The sequence below is a fragment of the Callorhinus ursinus genome, unplaced genomic scaffold, assembly GCF_003265705.2.
Source record: "Callorhinus ursinus isolate GAN/ISIS: 27379988/994484 unplaced genomic scaffold, GSC_fseal_2.0 scaffold53, whole genome shotgun sequence".
NCBI lineage: Eukaryota > Metazoa > Chordata > Mammalia > Carnivora > Otariidae > Callorhinus > Callorhinus ursinus.
This window is the reverse complement of record NW_027397115.1, coordinates 7956238-7974660: the sequence shown is the minus strand read 5'-3', so window position 1 is coordinate 7974660 and position 18423 is coordinate 7956238. Positions and strand designations below refer to the sequence as shown.

The 18423-nt window shown below is 56.8% G+C and overlaps 2 protein-coding genes across 8 annotated transcripts in view; both read left to right on the top strand.

Annotated features, from left to right (window-relative positions):
• The window catches only part of BCAS4 (breast carcinoma amplified sequence 4), a 60867-nt gene that overhangs the window by 25331 nt on the left and 17113 nt on the right, over nt 1–18423 (top strand). For 4 of the 7 annotated variants that reach the window (XM_073883960.1, XM_073883955.1, XM_025853359.2 and 1 more), the window contains one exon: nt 4236–4370. The exons of 2 other annotated variants lie outside the window; for them this stretch is intronic. In XM_073883960.1, coding sequence (XP_073740061.1) covers nt 4236–4370 — 135 coding nt within the window. Of the gene's footprint in view, nt 1–4235; nt 4371–10377; nt 10632–18423 lie in introns of those variants that run through there. One more of the 7 variants, XM_073883956.1, reaches the window with a different exon arrangement.
• On the top strand, nt 62–4227 carry LOC112809939 (uncharacterized). Its single transcript, XM_025853356.2, has 2 exons — nt 62–1629; nt 1732–4227. Exons 1-2 carry the CDS (start codon nt 1558–1560, stop codon nt 2566–2568), a joined length of 909 nt encoding a protein of 302 aa, XP_025709141.1. The 5' UTR covers nt 62–1557; the 3' UTR covers nt 2569–4227.

Here is an 18423-nt window from a genome sequence, read left to right as displayed (position 1 = left end):
AAAAATATGACAAACACGAATTTATATAAAGTACCCCACTTAAGAATTAGGGTACTTTTTTTTTTATAAGAATCTGACTTTTAAGCTGCTTTTGGAAATTCAGAAGCTTTAACAGCACTTAGCCCACATTTCTTTAAATACTTTAAATACTTTAATCCCAAGGTTTATTTCTCGAGGTATAAATACATGAAGTATACACATCGTAAGTGTATGGCTCAGTGAATTTTTACACACATCAACTCCCATATGAGGATGACCCAAATTGAGAAGTAGAACATTTCCAAGCCCTGGGCTGTGTTTTTGTAGAGCCAATGGCAGCTGCCCCACAGATGGGGCCCATGTCCTGCAGCTTACCACAGTCCCCACCATGCCCTGTTGCCTCATTGTTGACTCACTTCACCCACATCTTACTTGTGGGGGCCCCAGGCTAAGCCCAGGGTATCTCATTTTTCTCCTTGTTGAAGAGGAGTCGGCACCTCACTGTCCCATCTCCCACAGGAGGAGCATAAACTCAAGGAGGGAAGCCACTTTCCCGGGGTCCCACCACTCATGCCTCGAAGCTGGGACTTCGGCTGGCATCCGCTGGAGCCCAAGCTCTTCATCGTTTCTGGGGCCCTCAGCCTGGGGTCCTGGCTCCTTACACAGTGAAGAGCCCGGGAGGCTGGGAGGAGCTTGCCATTTAATCGCGGTTGCCTGGACAGAGGGGATGTGAGCCCCTCCGAGCCGTGGAGGAAAGGAGCGTGGCAGTCCACACTGGAGTAGGCAGAGAGTTAACATTCTTGTCAGGAGAGAATGAGGCAGGAATATAATTAAAACTTTGCCCTTGGAATAGCTGATTCATTTGAATTTTATTCCACACGTTTGACAGAGGAAAGAAAATGTGAGGATTTGAAGCCCCGGTTCTCGCCTCGTTGGGTTGGCCCAGCCCTTCCCGTGGCAGTCAGTCTGCTAATGCTGAGGGCCTACTGTGTGCCGCTGCGGGGCTCTCGCAGTGAGAGAGACCGGGGCTGTCCGAGGCCGTGTTCCAGCCGGAGAGACCCGGCCACAAAGCATTCCTATAACCGTAACAAATAGGCACAGACTTAGGGGCTTAACACAACACGGATCTGTATCTTACAACCCTCCTGAGGTTGGAAGTCCAAGATGTGTCTTACAGGCTAACACTGAGCTGTCAGCAGGGCTGGTTCCTTCGGGAGGCTCTGGGGAGCCTCTGGGTCCGGGCCTTGTCCACTTTCCAGAGGCTGCCTGCATTCCTCGGCTCATGGCTTCCACCCCACGCGTAGCTTCTTCCGGACTCTCTTTTACTCTGCCCCTCCTGCTTCCCTCTGACAAGGACCCTGTGATGACATGGGGCCCACCTGGATAATCCAGCATCACCTCCCCATTTCAGGATCTTTAATCCCATCCGCAAAGTCCCTCTGGCCCTAGAAGGTGATACGTTCATAGGTTCTGGGAGTGAGGACATGGACCTCTGTGGGGGCACATTTAGGTGCTCGGTGAGGACCACTACTCTTCTGGTCGTTGCTGCCACAGGCCGAGAAGGTGAGTCTGGCCGGGATGGCTGCTCGCCGCTCTGCCCAGCTGGCTGTGGACCCCGGGCCCTTCCAGGGAGCTCAGGACCACCCTCAGGTCAGTGCCACCTGCCAGGAGGGGCTTGGGGACCACAGGGTGACCACTCGGGCAGGCACTTGGGCCTTTCTCAGTTTTAGTATTAAAAACGAATCCATACAGGGCAGCTGCTATGAGCCAGGGACTCGAAGTGCTTTCCTGATAAGAAGGCGCTCCACCCGCCACAGCCCCGGGAGGAAGGTCCCGCTTTGGGTCCCCTTTGGCAGAGGAAGCAGGGAGGCACAGAGAGGTGAGGTGACTTGCCCACGGCCACACAGCTGGGTGATGGTAGAGCTGGGGTGGCGGACGTCTGCTCCTGACCGCTCCTCAGTGCCCAGTGTTGGCTCTCCTGCCTGGACAGCGCCCTGGTCTGAAGCGGGGGGCCTTTTGCCAGAAGTGTTCACTCCCGTCAGTACTTACCAGTATGTTTGGGAACAAGGGGGCTCTCCTCTCTCCTCCCTGTCTTCCTTCCCTCCCTCCTGGGTAATAAAAGTCGCACAGTTTCATCGTAGAAAAGACGAGGTAGGTAGGAGTCCCCCCTACTCCCAAGGCGCGGCCACCAGCGCGACAGAGGAGGTGGCCCTCCCGCTGTCCCCCCAGCAGACTGGTGCTAGCGCGGGGAGGGCGGGGACCGTGGGACCCTCTGCTGCATTTCACAAGCAGATGTGCCTCTGCTGGGGGGCAGCTCCCTGGCCCCGTGGCCTCTTGTCTCCCGTCCCCCCAAATCTCGTGTGGCTCATTGGACCTTTCAGCTCTGCCCCTGCCAGAATCCTGGGGCGGCAGCGGTGCAACCGCATCTTTTTGCTCGGGCTGCACTCGTTCGCGTGCTCACGTCCGCGCCCTCCATCCAGCGGAGCCCCTGCGGGCCGGCCGGGCTCTGCTGTTGGCTTCGTGACCACCACGGACTCCGCACCTCAGCTTTTAGGACCTACATTCTGGAGGCAGACGGATTGTGAATAAGCAGACAGGAGGTTCGGAGGCTGAGGAGGGCTAAAGAAGACAGGGAAACCAGGGGTCGCCACAGTGCCGGGGGCTGTGGTCGACGAGGCAGTGAGGGAAGGCCTGTCTGTGGAGGGCCTGAGAGATGGGCAGCGTGCACCCCGTCAAGGACAGAGAGCAGGACCCGGCCTGGAGAGAGCAGGGGGAAGGGCCCTGTGGTGAGTGGGGCCTGCGTTTTCAGGGAACCCAAGGGAGGCCGGTGTGGGAGGATGAGCGGGCAGGGCTGGGGATGGTGGGCTCCTTGTAGGGCCTCGGCGCGGGTGGGGGTGGCCATGAGCTTCCTTCTAGTGAAGGGAGGCTCCCTCGTAGGGCGCAGCCCTGAGATGTCCTCCTTCCTCTTCCTGGTGAGAGAAGCTCTCTTCCAGTCCACTGTGGGAACAAGGCAGGTCCACAGAGGTGAGGCTTTTGTGACATGGCTCTGGCGTCGCCACCTTCAGTGGCCTTAGCCATGTACGCATGCAACATACAAACACGTTCACACGCGTGACCATGCGCACACACTTAAATACATGCGCACGCAGACACACACATGAACACACGCATGAACACGTACACGCATGAACACAGGCACTCACGTGTGCTCACTGTAGGAGAAGGCATGAAGAGATACCACAAAAAGGAGGCAGATGGGTGGGCTGAATTTTTCTGGGCCTACACAGTGTTATTTTTTTTTTAATTGTGAATTTATTGCTAACATTGATAAAAACCGGAGACTTTTCATAACATCTACAGGTTGGTTTGTTTTTTTTTTTTTTTTTTCAAAATGATACCTGACATTTATCGAGGTCGATATGTGCTAAGCACTTAACTGCTTAGCGAGGTTGGTATTATTTGTATTCAGTATAGTAGTATCATCATTATTATCATCTAATGGGTAAGAAAATTGAGGCTTGTGGAAATTAAGTAAGTTGCCAGAAAGCACACAACTAGTAAGTGGCGGAACCTGGATTCTAATCCACAGAGTCTGAGACCCCCGAGTGTTCTCTCCCTCTTCTCTCTCTCTCTCTCTCTCTCTCTCTCTCTCTCTCTCTCTCTCTCTTTTTTGCACCTGGGAATTTTGTATCAGAGGCCTGGAGCGGAGTGGCCCCCGTAGGCTTGGACCCAGCTTTCTGGGCCATCCCGGCCTCCACTCAGCCCTCCTTCACCTGCTGGTCACCTGCCTGCCCCTTAGCAGCCTCTGAGTTTGAGACTCTCCGCTATCCCCATCAACCATGAAAGTGAGCATTTTGGCAATTTCTAAAGAGCTCATTTTTAATAAAGAAGGCTCTGCAGTCTGATGGATATGCACCTGACCCCTCTCACGGCCACTTGCTGGCTGAATGACTTTGGTCAGGCGACTCGACCCCTCTGAGCCTCAGTGTCCCTACTCTGTAAAACAGAGGCTAAAACTAGGGTCCCCGTGGGGAGAAGGTGAGAGGACACGGTAGACATCTGGCCAGGCCCCCTGGGGAGCCATTACTGTTACGGTCAGGGTGTCTGAGGATGTCCCTGCTGAGCAGGCCCCGTGTGACCTCCCTGGGAGCACACACGGTGGCCAACCCCTCTCCGCAGGCTGGAGCAGCGCAGCCAGGACTGTGCTCCAGTCCAGGGCGGATGTGGCATCCCCGGCTCTCCCTTCTCTCCGCCAGGCCTTCGTCAAGATGGTTGGGCACCACGTCTCCTTCCTGGAGGCCCACGTGCTTCAGGCCGAGCGGGACCACGGGGCCTTCCCGCAGGCTCTGCGGAGGTGGCTGGGCTCCGCGGGGCTTCCCTCCTTCAGGAATGTGAGTATCTCCCCACCGCCTGCCTCCTCCCCAGACCCCAGAGTGGGGAGAGGGGCTCAGGAAGTGAGAGTTCAAAGGGCATGTCTCACTTCCACAGACAGGAAATGGCGTCTGGCTGGCTGGCTGAGGGACTGCTGGCCCAGGGGGGCTGGAGTGTCTCCGTCCCTCCCTTGGGCGCCTCTTCTTGCCCTGAGCTTTGAGCTTCGGTGCTGTGACCGCCTGCTTATTCATCCACCATTTATTGAGTGCCTGCGGCATGCTGAGCACTATGGTCCTTCCGGGGTTACCGCAGTGAGCAGGGACAGCCGCTGCCCTCCTGTCCTGTCCCTGTACCACCTAAGGACGTGCTCAGGGCGACATTCAGAACTCAGGGTGGGTCCTCCTTCTGAAGGCACACGTCAGCCTCCAGCCGACCGGAGGGGCTGGGGATGGTGCAGGGCCAGCCTGCACGTGGCCCTTTTTAACTTGCAAAGGCCTCTTCCCTCCACATCGCTGCTTCCCTGGGATCCTCCCTACAACCCCAGAGAAACCATCATTGTATCCGTTTTGCTGATGGGAAGACTGAGGCCAGACTGATTCTGCAGTGGAGACCTTCAGTGTTTAAGGCACATCTGTCTTTGCAGCTTGTTATCTGCTGGTCCCCTAGTGCAGGGGACCCTGGGCAATGTCGAGATATTTTGGTTGTGCGCTGGATGTGAGGGGGGCTGTTGGCATCTAGTGGGTAGAAACCAGGGGTGATGGGGCCCCTCGGTGGCTCAAGTCAGTTAAGCGTCTGCCTTCAGCTCAGGCCATGATCTCAGGGTCCCGGGATCCAGTCCTGCGTCTGGCTCCCTGCTCAGCAGGGAGTCTGCTTCTCCCTATATGCACACTCTCATTCTCTCTCAAATAAATAAATAAATAAATAAGTCTTTTTAAAAAAAGAAAGCAGGGGTGCTGTTACACACTCTGCAATGTACAGGACAGCCCCCCACGACAGAGGATTCTTTAGCTCTGCACACGAGTAGTTCCGAGGCTGAGAGGCCCCGCCCAAGGCTGCGTTCGGTCATTTAACAGTGGTTCCTGTCAGGTCTGTTTCCAAGCGCTCCGTCTGCTGGTTTCTGTGGTACCTTGTTCTCACACCAATCTCTGGAGGAAGGATCTTTATCACCGCCCCCACTTTACAGATGGGGAGACTGAGGCTCTGGGAGGTAAAGGGACTTGTGGGAGGCCACACAGCCTGGTGTGATAAGGCAGGGTTGGACCCTTCACAGCTTAGCCAGCTGCCCTGTCCTGCCCCTCAGCAGGGTCTCTCATTGTTCCTGGGGTCTGCCTGGGGGTCCCCCCTCTGCTCCTCCAACCCTCTGCCTGCCCGCGCATCTCCACTTGGTTGACTGTGTTCCAGGCGCTGCACCAGGCACTTGGTGTGTGTGGACTCATTTACCTTTCCCAGCAGTCATGTGTGCTGGGCATCAGCATGATTCCTATTTGGTAGGAGACGCAATGGAAGTTTGGAAGGTTTCGGTGGTTGTGGTCTTGCAGCCCACGGACAGCATTTAGCTGGTGTACTCGTTCTATTTGGTCAGGCAATGTTATTTCAACGGTGTGACTTGGGATGCCTGACTGGGCTTCCCTGTCCAGTCCCTGCCAGGACCCCGTTGCTCCGTCTTGTCTTACACCTGCCCGAGGCATGTGCTACTCACTTACCTGCCACCTGGTGAGTCCCTTGCCCAAGGCCAGTAACAGCTAGACAGTGGCCTCACACATCTCATGGTCTCGAAACTCCTATTGATCCTTCAGAACCGAAGTTAATGCCGCCTCCTCTGAGAAGCCCTCGGGGATTGCCCCATCTCCGGACAAATGCAATCTCTCTGCCTTCCAACAATGATGAAGTCAGGAGCTGCTTCTCTGTCCTCCTCTCCCTTGAGCTATGGTGACCGTTCCTTGGTAAACAGGAAACCCTCCCCCCTCCCCCCACCACCAGTCACACAGTGCTGATGGTTTAGAAGCACATCGAGAGGAAAATCAGAGGACCTTGGCTGCCCATGGCCTCCAGCAAGTCTCCTAACACGGGGGCCTGTTGGGCCCTTGGTCTTTGCACTTTCCAATCTTTTTCTGCGATCTGCAGTTGCCCCCATGTGGTTGGCACTAGTGTCCCCATTTAGAGGCAGAGACTACTAAAGCTGAGAGACAGATGTATCTGAGCTCAGTGCTGGGTTTGCAACTCAGGCCTGCAGGCCTCTGAAACTGGGGTTCCCCTGCCCACTCCTGGAGCGGGATCCCACATGGGTGTGGCTGGGCATGCTGGGACCTGCACTCTCTCATTTCTACCAGACTGCAGGAGGTAGGGCCCCCCCTAGGCCCACCTGTGGTGACTTGTTCCAGGAAGTGCATTCCAGCCAGGGGTGGTGAGTCACTCAGCGACCCAGCATGTTAAACTTGGCCCCAGGAGGGCTTTGTCTGGGGCAGGTGGTGCCCGTCAGTGTGTGCACGCGCGTGTGTGTGCAGACCCAAAGATGTCCAGGGCTGTACCTGCACTGAGGGTGTGAGCTGGAGGAGCCCTTCTAGAATAATGATCGTCACAGCTTGTGGTGGGGCCCTGACTCTGCAGGCACCAGACATCCCCACCCTGTGAGGTAGGTCCAGTCATTGTCCTGATTTTACAGAGGAGGAAACTGAGGCACCACAGAGTCGAATTGCTTGCTTACCCAAAAAATCGTGAAGCCGGGATTCAGATCTGTGAGTGAGGCCTGGGTTCAGGGCCGGTAACCTGCACCACTTGGCCCTGCACCCTCGCTGTGCCCAGTTCTGCCCCTGGGACCACTTTCTGGGAGATGGGGGTTCTCCTAGAGTGCAGGGGTAGATTCCCCCAAAGCCAGGATTCCACACTGGCTCCAGCCAGTTCCTCTCAGTGAGTCCACAATAGGCCTTCCTCCCCTCCAACAGTGCGAAGCCCCCACCCCCAGCCCCAGATTCCATCTCCTGCCCTTACCCACCCTCTTCAGACTCCCTCCGAGGGTCCCCGAGGTCCCCATGGAGTGAAGGGTGGGGCAGGGGTTTCGGGGCTCTCTTGGCCCCGTGGGAATGCTGGCAAGGGATCTTGTCCCTGTAGGGTGAGCTGTAGCACTCCCCCGAAAGCCCACCACCCATCACTGTGCCCCCATGACCCTTCCACAGTCAGGGGAGGGCTGGGGACCCTCTTGTGGGGCCCAGGAGGGAGGGCCCTCAGCTTTCACCCCTGGAGCTGGGCAGGGGCCTTTTGGGGTATGTTTTTCCCCCCTCCTGCTAGCCCATGAGCTGAAGCAGGAGAGTTCCTGGGGAGGGCGGGGGGTGGGGCACGGAGAGAAAACTGGTCCTTGTTTTTATTAACTTGGCCAGCCCCTCTTCCCTCCTTCCTGCCCTCCTCCTCCTCCCTCCTCCCTCACTTTGCAGAGGTAGTGGGAGGTCCAGGGAGGGTGCAGGGCAGCTGGGCCGGGGTCTCCCCGCACCCCAGGAACAGGGCCAAGAAGTAGTCCGTCCACCCCTGCGCCCAGCACCAGGGGCCTGGACCGGCGCCTGCCCATGTGGCGGTGCCGGTTGTGGCCTGAGCTGACCTGACAGGGCCTGGGGGTGCCAGCCCGAGGATATACGACCTCCTCACGAGCTCCCCTGAAACCCAGGCCTTTTCCTCTGATCTGAGCTGCCAGAGAAGCAGGCAGGCAGTCGGTCCACAGGCTGAGATGAGGGCTGGCCTGGTACCCCCAGCCCTCTGTGCCCAGGTACAAGAATGTACGTGGTCCGTGCCATGAGTTTAATGCTGATGCATGTGTATTTATGGGACAGTGGTCTCTACCTTCATGCTGTACCATGTAAAAGTTTCCCGTTATACTTTTATATTGTTTTTTACGGTGTTGCAAGATTTTTAACTTGAGGCTTTAAGCATTAGACTTCTCTCTCACTGTAGCTGGGCCCCATCTCCGGCATGTTTTAGCTGTGTGTCCGTGGGCAGGTCCCTTAGCCTCTGTGGGCCTCAGGCCGCTCAGCTCTTGGTTCACGGGCAGCAGCATGACCAGGGAAGCTCAGCTTGACGGGAAACGGGTTTGGGGTTTGATGCAAAGTGACGAGGAGTAGTGGTGGGGAGAGAAAGACTCCAGAACTCTCCGAAGGACGGTTCTGATGATGAGCTTCGGCCGATCCGAAAAGCCAGCTTTGCCTGGAAATGAACGGAGGGACCCAGGACAGACTGTCCATTCGTTCAGTGGTCCGCAGGTATCGTGGCGATGGTGACACAGGGCCAGCCCTGCGGCGGCACCCACCGTTCGCAGCTGGTCAGCGCCCCAGACGGTGGGGGGAGGGCTGCCGCTTATATCCCCTTTGCACAGGCGAGCAAACTAAGGCACAGAGAGGTGAAGTAACTTACCCAGGGTTACACAGCTGGGCATCAGGATATGAACCTGCTTTCTCAACTCTGCCCTCCGTTGCCTTGGGAGAGAGCTGCGATCTCTTCCCCCAGAAAGCTTGTGTCTAGTGGAAGAATACAGGCAGTGACCAAATCCTAAGAAAATTCAGTACATAGTCATTTCAGAAGGGGACCCTGGCTTGCTCTGAGGGAGCCAAAGATGGCCTCTGAGGAAGGGCCCGGTTCGCTGGGGCCTGGATGATGAGGAAGTCAGTGTGAAGTTAGGAGAAAGGGTGCACAGAGGCCCTGAGGGGGGATGGGGGACGGCACGCGCGGCGGAGCAATGGCAGGATGTGCAGTGTGGCTTGGCCCAGTGAACAAAGGGGAGAGTTGGAGGACATGGGGTCACGGCCAGGTTAGGCAGGGTCTCGGGCCACACACAGGTGTTTAACACAATTTTGAGGGCAATGGGGAGCCATGGAAGGGTTCATAGCGGGGGAGTGACGTGGTAAGTCCGTTCCGCTTGGAGAACCGCCAGGCTCCTTCTCTTCCCTGAGCTTTGGCTGGCATCCAGGGTCGGCTGCGCCGTGTTGAGACCTGAGCAGTGTCGTGTGAGAACCGAGTGGGGTGAGTGGTACCCTCCAAGCTCCCGGCTGCAGTTGGTAGGAGTGAGAGTCCTCAGCCTACAAATGTCCCATGCGGTGTGCCCTGAGCTCACTGGAATCCTCACCTCCCTGGGCCTTGTGGGGTTCCAGGGACCCCACCTGAGCAGGTGGCTGTCGGCCCGGGTCAACACAGAGGACCCCTCACACCTGGAGATCTTTCTAGGCGTGTGTGGAACTGGAAGTGTGAGCGGGAGCCACGGGGCCTTGGGCCTCGGAAGGGCATGGTAGACCATGTCAGATGTCCCCTTGGCGCAGGCCCCGTCACAGCCCCGTGGCCAACCCCCCCCGGCCCCCCCCCATGTCCTGCTGACCAGGCCTTCCTGCCTGCACCCATGCCCGGAGGCCAGAGCAGCTTCTCTAATTTGTTTGGTTTGTTTTCCCTCGAGCCAAAACTTCTTGTTCAGGAGGTGTCATTTTGATTAATTTTCTGGTGGATAAGAGTGTGATGCTTTCCAAGGAAATCTCTTTGGCTAACGGCAAAACCACTCGGGGCCAAGTGGTGACACCCACACAGAGCCAGGCTGCCCGGGTGGACTGCAGCCCGGCCCGGCCCCCCGGCCTCCTCCTTGGCCGGCAAAGGCCCGTGGGCAGCCTGGCAGCGTGCAGGAGCGCGTCTGCCGCCGAGACACCGTGGGGACTAGCGGGACCTGTGGCGACTCGGAGCCCACACCTCATCAAAAGGGGGCAGATAGGGGCGCCTGGGTGGCTCAGTCGTTAAGTGTCTGCCTTCGGCTCAGGTCATGATCCCAGGGTCCTGGGATCGAGTCCCACATCGGGCTCCCTGCTCAGTGAGGAGCCTGCTTCTCCCTCTCCCTCTGCTGCTCCCCCTGCTTGTGCTCTCTCTCTCTCTCTCTCTGACAAATAAATAAAAATCTTAAAAAAAAAAAAAAAGATGGGGGGGGAACAGATTGTCCGGCGGCTCACCGGCATCCTCACTGGAAATGAGGTGGTGGCCAAGTATGACCCGATTTTCCTATTTTGGAGACAGAGCTGGACCTCGAGAGTCTTCTACAAACCTTCTGGTGTCCAAAAGTCAGCAGTGAATGTTTCTAAATGGTAAGCGCTGTGGGAAAAATCTGTGGCCCCTGTGGCTTGTGTCTCGCATACTCCCCAGCTCTGGATTTTAGGCTGATGGCCCGTACCTCCTCCGAGGTTTTTGGAGGCAGGGAAGAGTGAAGAGGCATCTTCTTTCTCCCTCTGGGCCGGCCGCAGTGGGGGCCCTTCAGCCCCTCAGTAGCAGCGTGACCACCGGCCTGTAGTTTTTGTGAGCATCTACTATGGCTCCAACGATTGCAGTTCTATCGAGCACCTATACGAAGGGCTTTCTGTGCCCTGTCTCCGCTTCCCATAACAACCCCAGAGGGAGCTGTTGTTATCCCTGTTCACTGGGGAGGAACCTGAGGTTCAGAGGGGTCTATATACTTGCCCAGGGTCACCGGGCGTAGGTGGCAAAGCCAGGGTCTGACCCAGCTTTGACCTTGTTCGGTGTGTCTGTCCCCTCCCTCTGCGCTCTTTCTAAGGCCCGGGACCACAGCCTCATTGGCCGCAGTCGTACACGGGAGATCCTTAGGTCAAATCTGCCCTACCATCGTATGTTCTTTGCCCAGCTTGGGGGTGTGTGTGTGTGTGTGTGTGTTTAATCTGAATGAGTTGCCAGCATTTAAAAACCATATTTCACATAAGCATCTGTACTCGTCTTCTCTTAAAAAAGCAGAGGTCTGGGCTCCTGAGCAGCATCCCTGTCGCGCCACCATCTGGCCCAAGTCGCCCATGCTGGGTACCTGCCTCTGGGCCTTTGAGGTTCCCACCCAGGTGGAGCACGTAGTAGGTGTTCAGTAAATATTAATCAGTGGATGCTCTTCAGGCTTCCATGGCCCTTGATGGCCTCCCCCGATTTCTCAGGAGGCGGTCTCCAGGCCGTGCAGAGCTGGGATGAGTGTCCTGGCCTGCCCCTCTCCCCTGCATCCTGGGGCCGCCTCTTGGGTTTTCCTGGAGGTAATGGAGGCTGTGGGCGGAGCAGCCCTGCCCAGGCTAGCCTCTAGGAGTCAGCAGTGCCAGGCTCAGTGTCTCCTCCCCTCCAGCTCCCTTGCTCTGTGCACCCCCAGCTCCCTCCCCACCCAGCCCAGCAGAGGAAAGAAGGGAGGGAGGAAGGGAGGGAGGGAGGGAGGGAGGGAGGCTCTGGCTGGCTGGGGACGCCTCCCCCTCCGTCTGCCCAATCCCCCTGGAGGGGTGACTCCCGGAAGGAGGCATGGCTTGGCTGGGGCTTTATCTAGCGGTGGAGGCCGAGCCAGGCACCAGCACAAAGAAGGCAGAGGAGACTCCAAGGCTCCTTCTCCCCGGCCCTGAACTGGCCTCTTCTCCTCTGTCCCATCATCCCTTGCGGTGGAAATGCAACATGAGCAGATGGCAAATATTAACGCAACAATGGAGGGCTGAGTGGCGCTTGGTCCCCAGCCCCCCTACTCACTAGCCACTCCCCCCCCACCAAACCCACACTCGGTGAGCTACATACTCACACGGTCATGGATCTATTTGACTCCAGATACTTGGTGGCATGTGTGCTAGGGAGGGACCGGGGCTCCTGGCAGGCTGGTTTGCGAACCAGATTCTTTTTTTTTTTTTTTTTTTAAAGCATTGCATTCTTGTTGAGATTTTGAGGGTGACTGAGAAGAAAGTTCCTTTCGACAAGGATGGGTTTCTATTTCACGGGGGCTGCTCGTTGAAGCCCATGTGGGAGCATTCCAGCTTCTCGCTGGGGGGTGGGGCGCGGTGCATCCTCTCCAGCGCCGCAACCATCAGCTTTGGCGTCCACCATTGGCGTTGCTGTGCCCGCAGCATCCCTGGGGCTGGTGGACACCGTGCCCTTTGCACATGCTGGTCCCCTCCCTGCCTAGGATACCCTCCCTGCACCCTGCCTGGTGATGTTGATTCATTGCTCAAGGCCAAGTGGAAGGTTACCACCTCTGGGAAGCTGCCCGTGTCCCCCTGGGGCAGTATTCCTCTGGGCTCCCCATTTCCTGTCCATCCCCTGGTGTCCTGGCACCTCAGGTTGTCATCTGGATCTTCACCTGTTGTTCCCCCAGACTGAGTTTCTCAAGGGTGGGGACCGTCTTATCTTTGACTTAATGGTAAGCAGCCGGAGCGCTCCGGGCTCCTCTTTGGACCAGCGGGAGCCAGCCCTGTACCTGGGTTCGTCCTCATGCGCACCTGTTTCACAAGTGCTGTTACCCTTTCCGCAGTACAGATGAGGAAACTGAGGCTCAGGAGAGTTAGAACATTTGGACTTCACCAGGGACTGGTTCCTTTGGTTCTAGAGCGCCATGTTCTTTATGCTCCAGGGGTCAAAACACTGGGGTCAGGTGGCCCTAAATGCGGCCCAGGGGCCGGGCAGGGACTGCGGACTGGAGAGGCAGGTGCCCTCAGCACCAGCCCGGAACTAAGGCTCTGAGTGGCCTGACGTTGGCCTTCTTTTAAAAAAAGAGAGGTTGGGAATGCAGGTTTTGATGTGAAATCGATTGATTTTGAAAAGAAATCTGAGGCTCAAAGAAATCGCAGGAGACCTGTTGGCTCCCAGGCCTCCTACGGAGCCTGGCCAGGTGTGGGGTCAATGCCTGTTTACTGAGGGAGTGGGAGTGTCCCCCTCAAGGTCACCCTTCATAGATTCTGCTCTCCCTGTTCCCATGTTATAATGCACTGCTCCCCCCCACAAGTGTATACCAAACTCCTGTGGTACTGGGAGCAGGGGTAGCTGAAAGCATGGTTCAGCCCAGGGTTCCACAACCTCGGCACTACTGACACTTGGGGCCAGATCGTTCTCTGCTGCGGGGCTGTCCTGCACATCGTATGATGTTAGCAGCGTTCCTGGTCTCTCTGCCCAACAGATGCCTCCATTTATGACCATCATAAAAGTCCAGAAATTGCAAAAGTCCCTGGAGGCAAAATTTCCCTGGGTTAGGAATCGCTGACCCAGATGAATGACGGTTCTCAGAACCGGACGGTGGTATGTGGGGCTCATCATCGTCCCCTCTTTGCTTTCTTGTGTTTCCGGTAAATATGGAAAATTTCCAAAATAAGGAGTTTATTTTTTTAAAGATTATTTATTTATTTGAGATAGAGCAAGAGAGGGCACAAGAGCATGAGCTGGGGGGAGGGGCAGAGGCAGAGGGAGAAGCCGACTCCCCGCTGAGCAGGGAGCCTAATTCCCAGGACCCTGGGATCATGACCAGAGCTGAAGGCAGGCGCTTAACCAACTGAGCCACCCTGGCGCCCCCCAAAATAGGAGTTTAAAAACATGAAAGCACGGGTTCTAGAGCCCAACAGCCCTGGGTTTGTGCCTTGGCAGAGTTGCTCACCAGCCCTGTGGCCTTGGAACAGGGTCTCACCTTTCCCCTCTATGAAATGGGAGAGCAGTGCTCAAACCGCATGGAATCGGGTTGAGGGTTTCAGCATGCAGGATTCCCTGTTTACTTGGCAAACTCCTGTCGGGCACATGCTCAGACGTGAGCACTGTTTGGGTGCTGAGGCTCATAAATCACTAGGTGGGGGAGCCAGGTGAGGACGTCCTGCATGGCAGGCGCTGTGCTGGGTGCCCCGGACTGAACTCGGGCCTCAGTTCCTGCTTGCTGTAGTGAGATGGGCAGCCATCACTGGCCCATTTTGTAGAAGGTCAACCGAGGCAGGGAGAGGTAGAGCTGCTTGCCTGCAATCAGCCAGAGGAGGGAAGAGAAGCAGCCCAGATGCCCCCAGCCGCCTGGCTCCAGAGCATCTGCAGGGTTGCACACTGCCTCTGGGGACCGGGATTCGTGTGTGCAGCACTCAGCACGGGGCCGGCACCCCGCACCTGCTCTGAGTGTAGGCTGCTAGGATCCGTTTTGTAAAAACTTCCTTTTGAGCGACTGGGGGTTCCACCTGCACCCCCAAGAGCTGGTGCAGAGCTGCCGCCCATCCCACCAGTGGGAGTTGAATGGGGCAGCCCCCTCTTCCCCGAGCCACTGTCGCCCCTGGGCCGGACTCCCCCCTGCTCATGCCAGGACTGCGGCTCACTGCCTGGCCGAGGACTTGTCCCAGGTGAGGCTGGGTCATTGGGGGACAGGCACCAGGGGCATCTGGGGTCCGCCTCTGAGTCCCCACCGCTGTCAACACATTGGGGGCCAAGCTGGCCACCACGTGGGGAGGTCAGCCCCTGTCAGGCTTCGTGTCCATCTGGATCCCCATCTCTGAAGCGTTCATCTGCCCGTCTAATGCCTCTCTCCATGTGTCTCTGGGCTTCTGTCTCCTTGTGTCTCCTTGTGTCACACGCACCACACAAAGCCTCACCGTGCCCCCCGGCCCCCCTCCCTCTCCCTCCCCTCAGGGGTCTCACCAGGACCCCTCCCTCCTCAGATAGAGGGGTGGAGTGGAGGGGCCCCCAGGTCTGAATCTGGTCCTACGTGCACTGGCTGGGCTGCGCCGTGCACACCCACCGCCCCTCTCAGAGCTCTGGTATCCTTGGGGACGTGGGAGCCACTAGTAATACCAGCTGTGAACTGAGCACCAAAGGGTGACGGAATGATGAAACCAGGTTCCCGCCTAGGCTCAGGTCTCCCCAGGAAGTAAAGCTCCCGGACAGGTGCTATTAGCAGCTAAATCTGAAGAGGGTTGCATGCCTCCGACGCATGCCAGAGAAGGAGAGAGAGGTCAGGGCAGTGGCTGCCAAGGGAGAGGGAGGACTGGCTTGGCATCACGGAGGGTGGCCAGCTGCCATCGGCCGTCCTGGTTCCGAGGGATGTGACGCGTGCAGGTGAGCCCTTCATCAGCGCAGGTACTTGCGTGATGCCTGAAGCTGGGGTTGGGGCTTCTGGAGGAAGTGTGATCCCTGTGATGCCTGAGGAGCCTGGGAAGCTCTTGAACTTGGCTCTGTTCATGGTCAGCTTTCTTCTGGGAAAATAAACCACGTCTCATTAAGCAGTAAATTCGTCCAGGTGCCTGTTCTGGCTGATACCATCACACCTGGTCTTGTTGCCAGACCTAAAGTCGAGGCCAAATTTCCCGTTACTTGGAGAGTCCTAATAATTAACCTGGGAACCTCAGTCAGAAGGGGGTAATGCTGCCTTTTAAATGTAGTGAGGAGCCGGAGCAGGCAGGGGCTGTTTCCAGGCCTGGATGTTGCTGAGCACTGGTGGGGAGGTGCCCACTGGGGCCTGGGTTGGGGGTCTCAGCACTGTGGCCCCGGCACCCCCTCTTCCCCTCCTGTGACTGGCAGCTCTTAGCTGGCTTGGACCTGGCTCCAGAGGCCTCGGGCGATACCCCGAGGAGTGTGGTGGGAGGCAGGGGAAGGGTGGGCAGGAGTGGCTCAGATGGCATCAGTCATTGGTTTGAGAGAAATGGGAATCCACAGGCCAGGGGCTGCGCCTGGGGCTGGCTGCCAGTGTGTTTGTGCCTAGTGCGGCCTCCTGTAACTCGTCACTGATCAGCAGGTGTTTATTGAGTATCTACTGCAAGCTGGCTGCCTTGATTGTTAGATGAGCCGTGCCTTTTAGTGGCTGGGGGATGTCCCCACACTTACAAGTTTTGAGGCCCCTTGTTATTAAAAATGAAAGCAGTACCAGCACGGGCTCCCACAACTGTGGTTTAGTTTAAATGTTCATGTTTTGAAACTGAATGCATTTAACACTAAAAATGCAATGTCATAAAATTGTACGCTTGGGCTCTTTCTGAGCTACTGATGGTATTTAAAAAGAATATGAATTCAGGGGGCCATAATAGTAATGAAATAGTCGGCAACATCGGGCACTTAGTGCTTCCTAAGCACTTTGCAGTTCTATGGGCATAACACCCTGCGAAGTAGAAACTGCTATTAGCCCTGTTACCAGGTGAGGAAACAGAAGCACAGAGAGGGTAAGTAACTTGGCCAAGATCGCACAGCTAGGCAGGGGGGCCACTGCCGTCCGAGGGATGTGGGAGTGGGACCGTTTCCTGGGCTGGATGAAGGGACCAGCTCTCAGCACTGGCGGCTCCATGTGGGGCTTTGGAGAGCATGTCAGAGCAAATCCAAGGCCCTCTGTGACCCCTGGCCCCCCACGACTCCCGCCTTCACGCCCATCCTCATTCCCCGAGCAGTGCGCCTCTTTGGAGGAAATAGGCACATTAGATAGGAAGCCCCTTAGACTTGGCCCCTAGATCCTCAGGAGGCCCCAGAAAGTGAGCTCAGCCTCCACCCAAACCCTGTGTCTGGTTTTCTTGAAAGACTGTTGGGGTGTGTGTTGGGGGTGTGGGCACGTGGCTGGCCTGCAGGGTATTCTCTGTGCCCTGGGCTTTTGCTCCTGGAGCTGGCCCCGCCCACCCCCCCCCCCGTGCTGAGGGACACAGTGGCCTCTTCCTCCCCCCCCCCCCCCCCCATTCCCCTGTAAGTCCTCCTGGGCTGTTCCAGACCCCAGCCCTTCACCCCCTCCTTCCCCAGCCCCTGGGCCAGACTTAACTCCTTTGATGCCAAATTTCCACGGACCTCCCCTTTGTTCTTCTGTTCATTCATACATTCGTTTCTTTATTCGTTCATTCAGCACATACTTAGCCACCCACCTGTATGAGCTGTTTGGTCTTTCAGATCCTCAGAACCCAAGGAGGACAGAAACTATTCCTGCCCTCCAGCAGCTGACAATCTGGTGCCCCAGGGGACAGAGAAAAGCAAAGAAGAAGCATGCAGGGAGTTGGGTGAGGGCAGGAGGTGGTCAGGGAAGGCCTCCCTGCGAAGGGGATGCACTGAGAGAGGTGGGGAAGGGGGTGTGCAGGTGTCTTGGGCAGCTGCGGGAGCAGTGAGACCTGAGCAGGCAGCCCTCGGGAGCGGGAGGGGAAGGTGGAGGGAGCGGAGGGAAGCAGACCTGGGCCCAGAGCTGGGACTCAGCTCTACAGGATTCAAGATGGCCTGCGTCTGGCCTGTAGGTCCAAGTGGAAGCTAGGAGTTCTGAGCCGCTGGGATGGTCCAGGGAGAGTTGCTGATGGCCTGGACCAGGGTGGAGCAGTGTGGGGCTGTGGACACAGGGTCCATTCTGTGTGTGGGGGGGTGGGGAGCACGGTGTTTAATTGAAATTCCTTATGGAGAAAATTGTAGATTCACACACAGTTAAGAAATAATACAGAGAAATCCCTTGTACAGTTGGCCCATTTTCCCCCAGTGGTAACATTTTGCAAAACTGTAGTACAGTATCCTGGCCAGATAATTAACATTGAAACAGTTGGTTCTCTACGGTTGTATGGGTTCTGTAAGAGCTAAACATCTCCAACATTACAGGGATCTCTGGCTATCCTTTCATGACCACCTTCACCCCTGCTCCATCCCCGGCAGCCACTAATCTGCCCTCCGTTTCTCAAATTTTGCTATTTCAAAAATGTTCTATAAATGGAATCCTACACTGGGTAACCTTTCAGGATTGGCTTTTCTCACTCAGCATCATTCCCTGGAGATTCATCCAAGTTGCCATGTGACTCAAGAGTCGGTGTGGTTGTGTTTGCAGGTGGAGCCCCAGTTGGAGATGCGAGTATGGGGTTCAGGTGTGGAGGTGTCCAGCATGGAGCCAGTGGCTTTGGCCCCGAGGCTGAATGAGGCCACCCAGGGAGGCAGAGGGGCACCAGGTCGATGACTGAGTGCAAATTGATTCAGCATTGAAGTGCACCAGGCACAGGGATATGGCCAGCCCTGGACAGACAGACAGACAGACAGACGAGGTCCCGGCAGGGGGGGTGGGGCTGCCCCCGGGCTGGGTGTCTGGGGTGGGTGTGAGAGAGGGAGCGCGTTCAGGATCTTTCCATCCCCCTACCCTTCTCTCTTTGCTGGGCCCCACTGGCTGGGCTCCGAGATGCAGGGTTCAGACCAGGGTTTTCAGGAGTCCTGAGCCACATGGGAAAAGAGCAAAGTGCCTCTAAGATGAGATGGAGTCCCTTCCACAAAGACTAACCTGTCTTCTGAGACGGCCTCTGTCCTTTGGGAATATTATTTCTTTGACAAAGGGGTAGGGCCGGCAGGTGGGGGCAGGCGGGGGCAGGCGGGGGCAGGCGGGGG